This window comes from Caretta caretta, chromosome 1 (assembly GCF_965140235.1).
Source record: "Caretta caretta isolate rCarCar2 chromosome 1, rCarCar1.hap1, whole genome shotgun sequence".
Taxonomy (NCBI): domain Eukaryota; kingdom Metazoa; phylum Chordata; order Testudines; family Cheloniidae; genus Caretta; species Caretta caretta.
The window spans coordinates 80350442-80368512 of record NC_134206.1 but is presented as its reverse complement, the minus strand read 5'-3'; the positions used below and the strand labels follow the sequence as shown (position 1 = coordinate 80368512).

General features: G+C 40.2%; 1 protein-coding gene across 2 annotated transcripts in view; it reads left to right on the top strand.

Moving 5' to 3' along the window:
• TBC1D4 (TBC1 domain family member 4) overlaps positions 1–18071 on the top strand; it is a 156503-nt gene that overhangs the window by 89547 nt on the left and 48885 nt on the right. For both annotated transcript variants that reach the window (XM_048852302.2, XM_048852311.2), the window contains exons 2-8: positions 1638–2231; positions 3882–3971; positions 7289–7393; positions 11325–11457; positions 13739–13830; positions 15381–15491; positions 16774–16893. In XM_048852302.2, the coding sequence (XP_048708259.1) occupies positions 1638–2231; positions 3882–3971; positions 7289–7393; positions 11325–11457; positions 13739–13830; positions 15381–15491; positions 16774–16893 (1245 nt within the window). The remainder of the gene's footprint in view (positions 1–1637; positions 2232–3881; positions 3972–7288; positions 7394–11324; positions 11458–13738; positions 13831–15380; positions 15492–16773; positions 16894–18071) is intronic.

The following is an 18071-nucleotide window of genomic DNA, read 5'->3' as shown; positions in this document are numbered from 1 at the left end:
GGGTATCTTTGTTAGAATAAGGCCTATTGTATGTTGATGACCAAGTTCAGCACTATAAATTGATCCTGGAACCAGTGCTGGGACATACTTCTAGCCCTGAAAGTTTTGTACTGGTCGATCTACTGTTTTCATTGGTGGACCGGAAAGCACTGCTGACAAGTAATTTAGTAATGTTGTCAGTATAGTACTTTTCAGTAACTTTAAATAAATGCTATTTGGAGTGTGAGGAAACATTCCCCTCAAGGAAATCTGAAAGGTCAGTTGAGACCGATTCATAAGTAGTTTTTCCCTGTGGACTCAAGAGGAGCTACAACAGCCCTATGAAATTAAGCATGGAAAATATTCCATTTCCTTCATAGTTTAGCCACTTCATTTCATTTGTCCACTGTAGGTCATCTTGCACTTGGAAACATTTAAATTTGAAAGTACTTTTGAGAGGATTTATCAATACTAAATACATAACTTTAACTAATCAGATGAGAAGTGCGATCCTTTAAATTTTCATTCTGATTACTACCTTGCCTAATTGTCATCACCCTTCCCCCGCCCACACCCAGCTGCAGTTCCAAATTTTAACAGCTGGTACCTCATGAAATGACAAGAGTTAGATTAATGCTTCGAGATCTGAAAGCTTAGATCAGGGTGTCAGAAGGCTTTTACAGTAAACCATAATGTAGAGAAACAATTTCAAAGGTGATGAGATGCTGTTTTTAGTATAGTGTTAAATGCTGTAACAGATGGGTCATTCTGAATAGAAATAGGAAGCAAGTTCCACAATTAAGCATCTCTGTAAGAATACCTTTGCCATACTTTGGTCAGACTGCCTTTGAGGCCAAAACATAACTGGGAGCACTCAAAGAAATCAACATACTGAAGGGGGGGGAAAAAAATCACTCTAGTCAGTAAAGCTACCAGGTTTTAGTAACTGATGGAAAAACCAGGATTTTCAGATATGAACTTGCAACTCCAGTGAAGTTAATTAGGTTGTGGCCAATAATGTAAGTTGTGAATGTAGCCCACTATTGCTATGCACTGATAGGATTAACAGGGTAGTATTTTGAGAGACTACAAAATTCACGTGTATGATTAATATCCCTGAAATGCACGCATCTTGCTCTGTTGCCTTGTGTACGTGAAGCTTTGCATTGTACACCTTGCTCCCAAGGAAATCAAAACCATGATTTCCTCTGCAGCTGTACAAAACGCCAGAATTAGACGTTGGAGCTGGTATGCCTGATTTACTGTATTAAAGGGTTTGTTAGTAGCTTAATTGTAAGGCTCTAGAAAAATACTTGACATTGTTTCCCCGTCTGAAAGGGTGCATATGGGATTCAGGAATGACTAGTTATGTATTTCAAGGCATGAAGCTGGTAGCACATACTGCAGTAGCTAAACTGTTACTTGCGTGAATATTTATGTTGCCTAAGTCTGAAATCTTATTGGGAACATCCTTGGGGCTGTACTAACAAAGCCTTTTCTGCCAAATCCAGTTGAGGATCATGATGGCTTTTCTCTGACATTCTATTACTCAGTCAAATTCTAATCCATTTTTTTTTAAAGGCGTTGTGTGTTGGACATTTGTGGCTTTGGTCTTTAATTTCTGGTTTCCTTAATGAAGATTTTTAATTGTCACCCAGGTTCCTGATGTGATCAGCAGCATAAGGCAAGTGTCCAAAGCAGCCCTGAAAGAGGATGCCAAGCCTGGTAAGGATAGTGAAGATGCCTTCTACAATTCCCAAAAATTTGAGGTTTTGTACTGTGGAAAGGTGACTGTGGCCCATAAGAAAGCCCCCTCCACTCTAATTGATGAGTGCATTGAGAAATTCAGCCTACATGAGCGCCAGCGCCTGAAACTGTTGAGTGAGCAGCGGAGCACAGATTCCAGCTCAGACTTAACCTTGTATGAAGGAGACGTGCCAGCTTCTCTGTCAGATAGTCCATTTGAGGAGCTAGATGGCACGAGCACCACCACCGGGCACACGGGGATCTTTACAATTGGAGGCCAGACCAATCTGGCTGGCACCCGTGTCTCTTTCCCCGAGCGAATTTTGGAGGATTCTGGCTTTGATGAGCAGCAGGAATTCCGCTCCCGGTGCAACAGCGTCACTGCAGTTATGCAAAGGAAGGTTCATGATACCAGCCTGAAAACACAGCCACGCAGGAGACATGCAAGTGCACCCAGTCATGTTCAACCCTCAGACTCTGAGAAGAACAGAACAATGCTGTTTCAGGTAGGTGCCATAGCAGTACTCACAATTTCATGCATACAATAGAATTAGGAGAGCTTGACTTAGACAATTATTGTCACTGCTGCATATTGAAACTTCTTATGCAAACAATTTCTGTTAAGCCAAAAATCGTTTGCTTTTCTACTTTGTATTACAATACATGAAACCATACTGGGGAGACTCTAAATAATATTGAATAATTTGTATCCCAGTTACTTTGGGGGAAGCTAAAGTTTAAAACATATGAGTTTCGTAAACTTGAAGGGAATATAATTGCTTATCTGTTAATTTGACAATATTAACATCAAATTTAAGTGTATTTTGTCTTAGAATCTGATGCTAGTATTCAGACTTCTTTCAAGTGCTTTTGTGGATTGATTTCTCTATCCATAACATTTTTGAACAGAGCGAACAAAAGCTCCCTTTTGTGTTACTAAAATGAACAAGTAGTTAAAGCTGTGAAAAATAATGTGCAGTTTGACTCCTTAGCATCACTGAAATTTAACATAAAAAGAGAAGGAGTTCCTCATTTCCAGAATAGGAATAGTCTGTCTTGCAAAAAGTCTGTTGAAAAATTATACTTCTAAGATCTGCTCAGTGGCTTCATCCCCAAATCCTTTAGTCTTTCTTCTCTCCCCTGAAGTACGTTTAAAGATTTCAGAGCATATGCGCTAAGGAAACAAGAGAAAATTGTTAGAACAGGTGACCCATAAAAGCCAAAGATCTTTTGCTTTTTAAACTGATAGGCTGATAAATGCTTAGGAATTTTTTCTCCCCCCCCCCCCCCCCCCCGTCCTTCCCCCATTTTAGAGAACAGACTTGCATTTTCATCCTCTTGAGAAACACTAACGGATGTGAGGAAATATATTGCCATTTAGAAACCCACAGCCCATCACTGGTGGTGAAAGGGCCTTAGCTGAAAAACCCCTCAAGCTCCATAGACTATATTCGTGTGCCCTTGGAGAGCAGTTCATGAGAAAGCAGAAGGGAAATTCACTGCAGCAAATAATCTGTTCTCGTTGGCAATTAAAAAGAGGCTAAATACATCACCTTTATTTTAAAATAAACAGCAGCAAAGAACTGAAGACCCAAACTGTTTTGTATTTGCATTTTAAAAACTCATCTGGATGGTGGTTTTTGGTGTAATAAGGCTTGTAACTTACCTTGATTGTTTCAGATCAGTCTAACAGAGCTTTAATTAGGGCCCGTCAAAAACTGACTTTTGATGGAATAAAACTTAAACTGTGTCTGATTCCTGTAACTTTGTTTGTTTGTTTGTTTTTGTTTTACCCCCAAACTGAATACTTTGCCATTTTTGCTGAAATTTTCTGCAATTCCCCTCCCTCATTTTCCTTTTTCCTAAAATGCTAAATTCTGCCATCTTCGTTCACTCGGTAAGTAGGGTGACCAGATGTCCCGATTTTATAGGGACAGTTGCGATTTTGGGGTCTTTTTCTTATATAGGCTCCTATTCCCCCCAGCTCCCATCCTGATTTTTCACACTTGCTGTCTGGTCACCCTATGAGTAAACTACTATTCAACGTGAGTAGCAAATGCAAAGATGGCAGAATCTGCCCAGTCATTGAACTTCATTTGGTGTATTATTCATTTGTGCCTTATAAAACAGTCTGATTTAAATTTTTGTTTTCAAAGGTTGGACGATTTGAAATTAACCTTATCAGCCCAGACACCAAATCTGTTGTGCTTGAAAAGAATTTTAAAGATATCTCCTCATGTTCTCAGGTATGCATTTATTGAGTAGCTTCCAGTACATCTGGGAAGGGACTTTTTTGATTTGGAGACGCTCTGATGACTTTTTTATTCAGTGGGCAGCAGAAATAGTCAATCAAAGCTTTTGTTGATTATAGAAGATTAAATGAAAACACAGTACAGAATATCTTTAAACATAGTGGTTGTACATCATATGTCTTTTTTTTTTTTAAACAATTATAACTTTGTTTTAGTTAACACCTGTATAACTAGATTTTGGCTTTCTCTATAGAACCCTAATGAAAACATGGTAAGACAGCTATTCTGTGCCCCTTCTTCCCCACCTGAGTACTTTGGAAATGTTAAATATTATCTATAGAGTGATGTTTGAGGTAATCATATTTTGAATGAGAAGAACACATGCTACAGTTTAGAAGTGATAAACCGCAGTATAGTTTTGGTGTCGGCACTGGAGGAAGATGGATTTTAAATTTGATCAATCATCCGGTTGCTACTATTGTAGACTACAGGGGTAGACCCTCCTTCTTGTGATAGATCAGGCAACAGTAATTCAAAGTGTAGAAATTCTGTGCCTCCAAATGCCACTTACTGGTTTGTGTTAACTCCCACAAAGTGCTAAGAATGGCACAAAGGAAAGCACAGTCCCTGCCTCAGAGCTCACAATCTGAAGATGTACACAGAACTAGTGAATTTCTGTGAATTGTAGCATTCTGTAACTGTGAATTCTGTGAATTGATGAATAGGTCATCATTCACCTGCAGCTAGATGTGAATTTTGTTAACTTAAGGAAAGAGACCGCTCTGTTCAATTTAGGCAGTCGCCTGAAATCTCCAGTTTGGAGGTGCTCTATGGTGGTGACACTGTGTTTCAGTGAGGGCTTTCGCAAGGAGCACAGCTGTTCTGCTACCTTGGGACAGGATACAGAGTGTGCCTCTCCCCAGTGTGGGACTAGCTCTGCCGCTGAGGTGGGGACAGAGCCATGGCTTCTACCTCATTTGGAGAATTTAGTGGTAGCAGCAATTCTAAAGTTGGGAATTCCATGTGGTCAGTACAAGAGCTATTAAAGGTCTCCAAATGCATTTTCTGATGGTTCTTAGACCAGCATCTGATCCAAAGCACTCTTTTCAGATGTTCAGATAACACCAGTCAAATCTTCCCTTGTATCTGTGTTGCATGGCTATATAGCTTGCAAATTAGAACTGGGATTAGCATATACTGTTGCTTCGGATGGAGGGCAAAGGGGACTGCAAGAGGAATAGGGAAATCTGGCCTACGTAGGCAAATGATAAAGATGAAATAATAGTATTTATAGCATACACAGATCAGGCAGGCACACAAGAAGGAGAGGTAAGAAAGAAGAGAACCTGTGGATGCCCTGGGTCCAAAAACTTTGTTTACTGGGGGAATGTCATGAGTGGCAGCTGCTAGTTTCCATGAGGGTCCTGGTAGACAGCAGGTGAACCCATGGGCAGCTCAGGAGAACAACACTGGCAGTGAAGTCACTTATATTTAAAGTATGGTAGGAACTGGCCTTGTATCTTAGACAGTCCTCTTTGTTCCTGCTTTCTTCTTAACTGAGACAAGGTGTTTGAGGTTATATCTTTTTATTAGACCAACTTATGTTGGTGAGGGAGACAAGTTTTTGAGTTACACAGAACTCTTCTTCAGGTCTGGGAAACTCACTCAAAGCATCACAGCTAAGCACAAGGTCAAACATATAGTTTAGCATAAGTAGTTAGCACATAGCACATACATTGACTATATGTTAACTACTTATGCTAAACTATATGTTTGACCTTGTGCTTAGCTGTGATGCTTTGAGTGAGTTTCCCAGACCTGAAGAAGAGTTCTGTGTAACTCAAAAGCTTGTCTCACCAGCAGAAGTTGGTCCAATAAAAGATTACCTCACCCGCCTTAGCCCTGTCAGACCCAGGATCCCTATTTTTATAGGGACAGTCCCGCTTTTTGGGTCTTTTCTATATATAGGTTCCTATTACCCCCCCACACCCCCTCCCCGATTTTTCACAATTGCTGTCTGGTCACCCTTTTTTAGAGAGATATCTACAACTTCTTCCAAACTGGGCATTTGTAAGCCATAAATCACTTCAGACTAGATTTCATACTGGTGTTTATGTAGTCTTTCACTAGAACTTGAGTGGGTGGGGAAAAATAAAAGCCTTATTGAGAACTAAACTGAATAGGTGCTAACAAAATGTTCTGTGTTTCCAAAACATCTGTGGCATATTAGTGAAAGATTGGGTTTAAAAAACACAAAACAAGCCAACCTTGCCCGCCCCACCCCTCAAACCCAACAACTCTAGAGAATTCTTATTGTTGCTTTTCTGTGGCATGAGTATGCTAGGGTGCTTCATTTCAGACTGGAAAATGCATGTCCGTAATTTCTATAATTGACCAAGCCACAAATATAAATGATAAAATTTTATATATCTATATGTATAATCTTAAGGGTCACAGGCAGCTGTGTGGGTTTCTTGTTAAGCCTCACTGTCTTTGTGGGTGACGCAGAATAATAAACAATCGTCACATGTCCCATTGGAATGACAAGTTGAGACGCCCTGTTAGAGAACAGTGCTGGAAGTACAGTTAACAGACAAGCTTGCTATACTATTTTCAGGTACAGTGACGCAAGTGTCATCCCACCTCCCCCATACACCTTCCCCTATGCAAGGAAATGAGAAAATTCAGAAAACAGCAATAGATTTTGCTGTAATTCTTCCTAGAGTTGTGTTTAAAACAGTTTATACTGAGTTTGGGAACTGGTCTGCTAGGGACTCATTTTAAGAAAATATGTGAGTTTAACCAAAATAAAGGTCAGAATGGTGGCTCTTTCATATGTATAAAATCTGTCCCTTCCTATTTAATGAATTGAAGGTCCTAAACTGCCACAGGGGAAATGGTTTGAATTACCTCCCAGTGTTGTAAGGTGAGAAGATAGGGGCTGATTTGAACAAATAAGTCAGAGAAATGTAGCGAAGGTCAAATTTTTTCATGAGGAAAGAAACTGAGCATTATTCATTGCTGTTGCTTCAGGGTTTTGTGTGTGTAAGAAGTCCTATGACTTATGGGCATATTACACTTTCTTTTTTAATGGCTGCCACCATCTATCAAAGAAAAAAGTTACCATACTTGATATCTGCGACCGCATAGCTTTCTGATTCACTGCAAATTCTCAGTATGGGGAAAGTGGTGGTATCTCAGAGATGACTGTTGGCAAGAACTGAAATACAATTATCACAGTATTTCTGAACTGATTTTAAAATATATTTTAAAATAAATACTTCACTAATGCTTTTAAAAAAAATTTTCAGGGTATACAACATGTTGATCACTTTGGTTTTATTTGTCGGGAATCTATTGAACCTGGGATAAACCAGTATGTTTGCTACGTGTTCCAGTGTGCAAGTGAATCTTTGGTAAGTAATTTACATAAACTGTTAGGCTTGGTCTGCGCTACCAACTTATGCCAGTATAACCACGTCAGTCAGGGGTGTGGCAAATCCTAACCCCCAACGTGGGCAGCGCTATGTCGGCAGGATGGCTTCTCCTGGCAACGTAGCTACCACCTCCTGGGGAGGTGGAGTACCTGCACTGGCAGGAGAAGCTCTCCCGTCGGTGTAGGTAGTGTCATCACTAAGCGCTACAGTGGCAAAGGTGCAGCGATGCCACTGCAGTACTATAAGTGTAGATAAGCTCTCGGTTTTTCACATTTCGGTAGCCTCTTTCATCAGAGAATCTCAAAACACTTAATAATCCCGGAATCTCTGCAGCTATATGAAGGTGATAAGTGTTGTCCTCACTTTGCACATGGGTAAACTGAGGCTCAGGGATTCATCTCTGCACTCTATTGTGAATGCACACCTACATACAGCTACAAGTACACGTGGCAATAGTTAGCATCTGGACATGTCCAGGTGTTAGAATTTGCAGACACAGATGTTTATACAGGCAAAGTTCAGGTGTATGTGTTTGAGTGCACAAGTGGTGGCTAGGTAAAGGCTTAGCTGAATATTTGACCATAAGTAACTTGCACATTTTTTATCTGTTGGGACATAGAAATGTAGGACTGGAGGGGACCTTGAGAGGTCATCGAGTCCAGTCCCCTGCACTCATGACAGGACTAAGCATTATTTTAGACCATCCCTGACAGGTGTTTGTCTAACCTGCTCTTGAAAACCTCCAGTGATGGAGTTTCCACAGCCTCCTAGGCAATTTATTCGCATGCTTAACCACCCTGACAGGAAGGTTTTTTCCTAATATCCAACCTAAACCTCCCTTGCTGCAATTTAAGCCCATTGCTTCTTGTCCTCTGAGGTTAAGGAGAACAATTTTTCTCTTTCTTGTAATAACAGTTGACATGTACTTGAGTACCTTGGTGAACTGGGGCCAAATTACTAAATTTAGTAACAGAGCCAGAAATAGAACTTGGATGTACTGAGTTCCAGTCCATGGTTTCTACTACTAAGTTGTCACACTCCTTGCCTGTGCTATGCACATCCTCCCATTTTCCAAATGTGGTTGCTCTCCTTTTTATTCCTAACTACTCTGAGAAATGAAATAGAAACGTCCGGTTTGAAGCAAAAATTTTGATCTACAATTGTTCTGCATAATGGACAGTTGAAATGTGTGACATAAAGAATGTGTCAGTCAATTAGCTATTGTGATTGTAAGACTCAGCATACTCAATTTTTAGATATGACATATATAAAGTAATGTCTTTGCTATATTTTCTGAGGGAGAGAGAGACAAGATGTGTGAGGTAGTAACTTTTATTGGACCTTCTTTTGTTAGTGAAACAGACAAGCTTTCAGGCTACACATAGCTCTTTTCTTAATGTCCGGTACAAAGAAACCATATTAACTGATCGCTTTCTAACTTATTAGTGTTTCAAAGTGAAAGGTAAAATGCCATGAATTTATAGAAGAGATGCACTATTTCCCCTAATAAAGCAGGGCCTAACTGCTCATAATTAGAACTAGTTTTAAACAAACAAAAAACCTCTAAAATGTTTTTCAAGTTTTTTTTTTTACTTTAAACACTTTTCAAAAATCAAAAAAATTGAACCCGTTCTTTAGCTGTCTCAAAAATAAAAAAAACTTGATGAAAATGTTTGTCAAAATTTTTTCATTGAAATTCAAATTTTTAATAAATATGTTTAACATATATAATTTTGACCAGCTCCACTCATCTCAGAGCACTAAACAATGCCTAATTATTTGAGCATTATGGAGGACCACAGCCGTTGTTATGGGGCTAAGCATTCTTAGCAATGCTTCAGACAATGTAGGGGTAGATCCTCAGCTGGTAGAAACCAGGTTTGCCATAGGTGGTGGAACTAGGGATACGAGAGATGCCGTAGCACCTCTGGCTTGAAGTGGTTTCTGAGCATAGCTTTATTGGAGTCCATGGAACTATGCTGCTTTACACCAGCTGAGGATTTGACCCACTGTCAATATTTGAGGGGAGAGAGAACCTATTGCATGGCCAGCAGAATGTCATTTAAAGGAAAATTATGCCTTCATCTGACCTTTGGTTAATTTGATCCCTGATAATTCACAGGTGACCTAAAAGAAAGGAGGTCGTTTACAAATAAATAAAAACCCTTCTCAACTCCCTCACATATTTTAAGAGTAATAATATTACACTCAAGTAAGTATTTAAATGGGCAGAGTCCATAGAAAAGAGCCCTGCCATTTGTAAAACCAACTAGAAGGCTTTGCCGTTGTAGTCATGTCTGCATTCCACGAGCCTCATGAAATCTTACCGTGACAGGACAAGAATAAATTGAATTGTGAGATGTGAGTTTCTGAGTGGGTTTCTGTCAATAACCTTAATCAAATAATTTTCATTTAACAAAATTGAACGATATGCCATGGCACACAAATGGACTAATTCAAGCTTCCATGCCCATGCAAAGCTTTGTTTGAACAATTATGCTGGAGACCTGACCTACAGAACACTTTTTTATAATCCTACTTTGAATGTTAGCAGACTGCTTGTAGACCGAAACCTGAACATGCAGTCACATTTCATCCCTCACAAACGTGCTCCACAGAAGAGTTGATAGATGGCAGCAAAGGACAGGATCTAAAGTACAATATTTGAAAGCCTTCTAAGAACTGAGCAGGAAATTTCAACACAATTTCCTTCTGCCAGGCTGAAACAAGGACGTGGGCTGGTTTGCTTTTAATAGCCATGTGTCCTTAAAATACATAAGGGGAAAGGAGACACTAAGAAGTCTGTCTACAAAGGATGAAAGTGCATTTGAATATCTATCCCAGCTGAGGAGAAAATTATCACCTCTGACGTCTTTCCCATGCAAAATAGATTTTGGCCCTACTCAGTACTGCAGTGTGTGGGAACGCTGCATTGCTGTATTTGTGATGCTGTGAGAGGAAAGAGCAGGGCACAGACTGGAATCTGGAAAACAATACATAAGGATTATTTGTTGGTTACAAAGAAACTTATAGCTTGTCTTTCAAATCCTTTGATCCAAGTGAGTGAGGGACCAAGAGACTAAATAGGCTGGTCCCTAAAGTTCCCATACCAACAGGCTATAACTGCAGCAACAGATCAAAAGCATTTTGATCATAGAGACTTGTATCAGGGCAAATGTATGGCTTTTTTCCTAAAATAGTTTTCATAACTGTCTCTGTGAAAGGGAGGCAATACAGGTCCTTTACTCTTAGTAAGACTACTGCAAGTTATGTACCCAACCAAGCTAAAATCTAAATTGCATAGAAGCAAATTGGCAGAAGTGGAGGTCTTAATATGCTCGTTTGCAGCTACTGGAAGGTAAAACGTTGTAATCTCTGGGCGCAATAAGAGACCCAATTTTCAAGCCTGAGTGTTTAAAGTTACATGTTTATGGCCTGATTTTCTCCCCCCGCTTCCCAGGGGTGCTTGTTTTCAGTGAAAGCTGTGAAAGTGCAACATTTCAGAAATAGGCCACTAAACTCCCACAGATTCCCACAGGGAACTAGAGACCTGTATGATAAATTTTCAAAAGTGCCTAAGGGCCAAATTTTTTAAGGTGTTTCGGCACCTAAAGATGTAGATAGTCATGTAGGTGCCTCGTGGGATTTTCAATGTCCCTTGTCTAAAATCCTCTTGAAATCAGTAGTAAATTAGGAATAAGACCTTGTTCTCTTGACCACTTTTATGAACTTTTATGCTAGGTCGCTGTATGTAGTATGAACAGGAAACAACATTCCTAATAAAAAAGCACTCAGTCATGGAATGACTTAAAAGTCCAATAGGATGTGTATGACATATTTTCACTTTTATACTGTCTTGTAAAACACCCAGATTTTTTCATAGCCTGTTTTGTTTTTCTTTTCCTTCTAGGTTGATGAGGTAATGCTTACCCTGAAACAAGCCTTTAGCACTGCTGCAGCTCTACAGAATGCCAAGACTCAGATTAAACTGTGTGAGGCCTGTCCTATGCACTCATTGCATAAACTCTGTGAAAGGATTGAAGGTAGCAATTCCATTTATTTTAAATTTATATAGAAGACGTTCTGTTTTCACTCCAGAATCATCACAGTGCATCAGCTCTTAGTTTAATTAAAACTTATCTAATTGCTTGAATCTCAGTTCAGTTAAAGAAGAGAAAAATTCACATGACCATGATAAATGGCCAATAAATTGAGTAAAGTGGTGGCTATCGCAATAATTATTTTCCAACTGGCCCCTCAAAGTTCTTGCTATAACTATAACATGTTTCTCATATATTTGTTTTTGTCTTTCCTTTTGCCCTATTATTTTAGCATGTACAGAAATTCTCAGCATAGTGCTCTGAACACATTTGGAGCTTTTAAAGATGGTAATAAATGAAGGGACAGTAAGGATGGAACTGACATTTTAGCCTTTCTTTTGGTTTGTTCTTTTTCTTTTGTAATCTCGTTGATGATGATTTTTCTCCTGGGGCTGATTGCTTTATGTACTTCATTACCTTGTTCTAGTATATGAAATATCTTCATAAAATATGAGGTTAATGTCAAATTGAACAAGGATAATAAAGAATTTAGGGCTAGTGCCTGACTTCAGATCTTCACACATAGCTCTGACTTTGACTTTAACGACAGTTAAATATGCCACAATATGGCTTTTTAATATTTGACAGGATGGTTAATAAAAATAACATAAGCTGGCAGATGGAACCAACATACATAATTAAATATGAGATGCTCTATTCACTAAAAAGTAGTGGTGCGTTCACACAAAACTTGTCTGTTTTTGTATGAGGCATTTTAATAAACGCCACAAAACCTTTTGAATTTGTTAAATAAAAATGATTATCACTTAGTGTTATTAGTTCCCTTTGGTGGGTGAAAAGCATGAGAAGTCTTGGCAAGAAAATACAATTTTATAGTTTGTGTTAAGCACTAGAGTGTTCAGAAGTGGCAAACCTTGGTTGGAAATTCCCTGTTTCTCAATGAAAAGCTACAAATGCATAAGCTGCTGTTTCATCCCACTGATATGCATGGAAAAGGAGCCAATACTGAGATTTTTCACAAGTGACTTATGAGTTTGGGTGCCTCAGCTTTTTGGATACCCTAACCTGAGACACATTAAGAGAGCCCGATATTTTAAAAAGTACAGAACATCGACCATCTGAAAATCGGGGCCTTCTAATATGTATATCAAGTTGGGCATCTCAGTGACCAGTCACTTCTGAAAATCTTTCCCTAAGTAATTGTAAAATATTTTGCTACAGTGTTTTTTTTTTTCTTCTTTTTTATATTTTGAGGCTGCTGGGCTTCAGACAGAACCAAAGGGTGTCATATTACCAAAGGATTTATTGTAGGGGAGGCCTAACCATTTTTCTTATAAGACCCAATATTCAGTTGCTTATAACTCTCTGCCAAACTTGAACCATTCAGGTTGAAATCCTCCATGCTGGGTGTCTGCATCAGCCTAAACATTTTTTTAAAAATTTCAAATAAAATCGTTCAGCGGCTTGAGAATGAAGCTGGGGGGAAATGTGGTGTTTGGCCAAGGTTAAAAATCCTTACCTTTCTAAGTTAAGACACTCTAGTGCTTGTATTCTTTGGAGCAGGGGCATGGAGATTGTCTTGGGCCTCCCCCCCACCCCCAGTGAAAATCCACCCAATTTTGGCTGGGTTATAAATCTCTGAAAATTGCTGCTTTCACAGAGCATAGTGTGCCCTGGGGCTGAACTGGACCTCTTTTTAAAGTTGTTACTCCCAGCTGCTGAAGTTGCTGTGGCCCAGGAACTGAGAGTGGATAGACTGTTTCTCCTGTACATTGAGTGATCCCCCTCCTGGAACCCAGAAAGCATTGAGGAGAAGAAGGAAGCAGCCTGACTTGAATGTAGAAGAGTAGATGGGGACAGGGGCAAGTTGAGGAATGTTGGGGGAGGAAGGGGGACAGCTTTGCACCTCGATACAGGGTTCTAGAGCTTATCATTGAGGTGTTCTATTCAAATCCCTCCCAGATGGGATTCCCTCTGCATTGTTAAAATAAGGCACTGAATTCTTACCTCAGTATGATCTAGTGAGAATAGACAAAGTAAGAGGTTTATACTTTAATAGAGTTTGAAAAGTACTTTGTAGATATGTTAATAGCTTTTTAACTGAAAAGCCTTCTGAAATATCTCCTCTTTTAAAATAAATGAAAGTGTAATATACTCATGTAGTTTTTATAGCAGCATAGATAGGAATCATAGGGTAGTCTGGTAAATGAATTTAGTTTTAGTAGTTCTCAAAGGATCTGTTTAATATTTGTTTTTCCTGAAGGTCTTTACCCACCAAGAGCCAAACTTGTAATTCAGAGACACCTGTCATCACTTACTGATAATGAGCAAGCAGACATTTTTGAACGTGTTCAGGTAATAAAGTCAATGCAGTTCTTGCATCCCTCCCATATCTACATAGGTTTTGACTTTCTTCATATTCTGGAAATCTTTTTAGTGTATATACGCTTGTGTGCAAAGTTTTATGCTCAAGTTGCTGACTTTTCTGTGGTCAGTGGACTATATTTTAAATTGGAAAGTACCCACATTCTTTTCAGCTGTATTTGGCTTGCTTTTTTATAGTCATCTGCATGGAATTAATACTCTACATTAATTCATTTCTCAAAACTATTGTACTATAATAGTATACTCCACTCTAAAATTATTTGAAAAGATGCTGGTATAGGAACAGTTCAGTTCCTAACTCTGCTACAAACTTCTCATGTGACAGTGGGCAAAGTTATTTAATCTGTCCGTGCTTCCATTCCTCATGTATAAAATAAGGAAAACAATACTTCCCTATCTTGTGGGGTGATGTGAGGCTGAGTTCTGTGAAGTATATGAGACGTTCAAATAATGAAGTGATGTGGGCAATAACAAAAGGCTAGAGATAAAGTGATTCTAGTATAAGATAAAATAATACATGGTTCCAAAATTCCTCTTTGTGTAAATAATTCTGAGTGTTGACTCTGGAAGCTTATCGTATAAGCGGAGCTACTTTTTTTTAATCCTGTTCCCATCCCGCAGTCTGGGGTGTTTTTTTTTTTTTTTTTTGCCCACCCAATCCCACCTGCAACAAAGTACATTTTACTCCTGCTATTATGGCAGTAGGTCCTGCGGCACCCGTGGGATCCCAGTGCTGCTTCAGGACTCTATAAGCAAGTATATTTAATGTGCAGATGAACAACTGGTGCAATGTGTAAGAGCATTTTGGCACATATAAAAATCTTATCCCAAGTCCCATTTTCGTTGAGGAGATATTTAGTCATTGCTCCACTCCATGCTGCAGTGTCTAAGTCTCATTTTCAAAATGAACTTAGAGCTCATTTTGAAAATGAGACTTTGAGAGTCTGCAGTGCCTAATTCTAAGTCTCATTTAAGGTCAGTTGGACATTGCAAGTAAATACCTGCATTACTTTTGAGAATGAGACTCTGCAATGCCTAATTCTTTCTCAAAAGTAACGCAGGTACTTAGAAGCCATGTCCCATTGAATTTAAAAGTCATTTATGCATTGTAATCCTGATTTGGAGCAATACCTAAATACCCCTGAAAGTCTGAGGTAAGGGTGCAGATAGGCACCTCCATGGTATCTTCAAAAGCACCTAGCAACTTCTGAAAATGGGACTTATGCCACTTAGGTGCTTTTGAAAATTGTGCGTGTGAACTTCTTTTATGCTTGCATAGTGCAAGGCATACCTGCTGTATGGTGCTACATAAACTTTTGTACAAGTTGTTATTAGAAGTAACTGAATGATATTGATAGTGTATATGCAATGCATATTCTAAATTGCTGGCATCTGGAGCATCAGGAATAGCTTACCTTCCAAGAACACTTACTAATAGAACATTCATAGTATTTCTAATCAGAAATCAAATCAAAAGTGATGTATTGAAAGAGATTCTTTTATTTGTCTATTCTTGACAGAAAATGAAGCCTGTCAATGACCAGGAAGAAAATGAGCTTGTGATCTTACATCTGCGACAGTTGTGTGAAACTAAACAAAAGACTCATGTCCATATTGGCGAGGCACCATTGGTACAGCCTAATACTTTATTTTCTTTCTTTATTCAAATACAACCTTCGATAACACTAGCAGGATGGTGCTAGAGTACAGCAGTGAGAACTGAACCTTTTATATTATGAATGAGAGAGGACTCCTTATCTGTTTTCCATAACTATACTGTTTTTGATTCACTTTGGCATGTTTGATTAAAGTTTATGTTTAGGTTTGCTTTTCTGTTTTTCTGTTCACTTGGAAAAAGCAGACAGGTAATTTTTGTTGCAGATTTTAGTACAATATAAGCAATGCCAGAAAAACCTTAACCAGCCTAAACCACAGTAAGAAATATTTGTGGTGCAGAGGAAACTGTACAGAACGTTACTTTTTTAGGCCATATGCTTCCTTTCTTTTAAATAAATAACAAAAAACAAAGTTTGCTGGGGGGTGGATCTTAGAAGCCCATTTTAATCCGGCCCTCGAGCTCCTTCTGGGGAGCGGGGTCTGGGGCTTGCCCCGCTCTGTCACTCCAGCCAGGGAGCAGGGTCGGGGGCCTCTCCACACAATGCCCAGAAGCAGCGGCATGGCACCCCTCTGGTGCTCCAGCTGGGGAGTAGGGTCGGGGCCCCAGAAGCAGGGGGCTCTTCTCTGAACTGTACCCCCACCCCAAGCGTGCCCCTCCCCCCCACACAGTTCCCATTGGCTGGGAACCACAGCCAATGGGAGCTGCAGGGGTAGTGCCTGCAGATGGGGCAGTGTGCAGAGCCGCCTGGCCGCACCTCCACATAGGAGCCAGAGAAGGGACATGCCACTGCTTCCAGAAGCTGCTTGAGGTAAGCACTGCCCGGAGCCTGCACCCCTGAGCCTCTCCCTGCACCTCAGCCACCTGCCCTAGCCCTGATCCCTCTCCTGCCCTCCAAACCCCTTGATCCCAGCCCAGAGCACCCTCCTGCACCCCAAACCCCTCATTCCCAACCCCACCACAGAGCCCACACCCCAGTTGGAGCCCTTCCCCTCCCCCAGCCCAGAGCCTCCTCCCACACCCTGAACTAATTATTTCTGGCCCCAGAGCCTGCACCCCCAGCCAGAGCCCTCACACCCCAAAACCAATTTTGTGAGCATTCATGGCCCACTGTACAATTTCTATTCTGAGATGCGGCCCTCGGGCCAAAAAGTTTGCCCATCCCTGTCCTATAGGCTAGATTTGTTAAGTAAAGGGCACATTGCTTGTTATGTGATCAGGTTTAGCTTTAGGTTTCAGAGGCCTTCAATTGCCCAGAGTACTACCAAAGCTAAAAGTGTTCCTGCTTACTTCAACAGAACATTTCAAACAGTGCAATCCCAGAAAACACTGCCAGCAGTGGCCGGTTTAAACTCGACATTCTGAAAAACAAGGCCAAGAAATCCTTGACTAGTTCTCTGGAAAACATCTTCTCAAGGGTAAGATTAACAGCTCATTGTCAACAGCTCTTCAGATATCATTAATGATAAGGTTCTCCAGTGTTGGTTTGTTTTCATATTTAACAACAGTTCAGATTTATACTAAAAACTAGACAAGCTAAGATCATATGCATAAAACCTAAGTGCTTCCTATGGGGTTAATTTGGTTGGATTATGTTGATGTTAAATGCAGGAGGAGCACACGTTCACAGAAGCAGGAAGACAGTCTTTCAGCAAATATTTCCGAAAATAGGTTGAGTTCCCATCAACAGCAAGTAGTGCACAAAGTTAACCTTGCAACACTTACAGATATTTTGAAGCACAATAGGTTAATCATAACTTTTGCATTACATTTGTGACAGACTGACCAATATCCGGCCATGTCCTGGGCAAACCTTATGGAATAAATTTTACTAAATTAAGTTAAAACTTAGTGACTTAGGGTTAATACCTTTTTGGTGTCTATTATGTTCAAAACGCCATTGGGTATGGGTTGTTGTGGAATTGTATGTAACTCCTCTAGGAGGGGGGGGTGCTAATATAGTTCTTCCGGTTATCGGCCCTTTGAAGCCATCTGCTGAAGAGGTTGGCATATATGTGATCAAACTGGATTCTCCAAGAACCAGCTGACAAAGAAAGGATTTTTGGATAAATAGCCTGGTTTTAAACAGGCTCGGAGTCCTCTTGTGATCCAGCACACGGACAGGATCCCTAGTCCACTGAGGGCCTCAATCCTTAAGGAGGGGTTGGAAGGTCTGGGCTTGCTGAGATGCCATGAGCTGGGGGCTTGTTCTGAGTTGAAGCTGTGATGGACTGGAAGCCACAAGGAAATTCCTTGGATGGGATCTGGAAGGACTGCTCCTGCCAGAGCCCAGGGTAGATTGGGATGCTTTTGTTATTGCAGGTTCTTTTACTGTTTTTTAAATGTTTTCTGTGGTTGTACTTTACCTTAAGAATAAAATAGGCTTGCTTAGAAAGAACGGCATTGTAACTTAAAACGGTGGGCAGTCACACTGCTAAAGAGAAAGCAAGCAACTGTGCTGGGAATAACACAATGAAGGCAGGGAACTGTACAGCTTGGAAACACTCCAGTCAGAAAGGAGTGAGATGCAGATCTCCACCCAAGAAAGGCAACAGCTGGGGAGCAGGAAGCCTGGGAGTGGTTGCCCTTGCTGGAC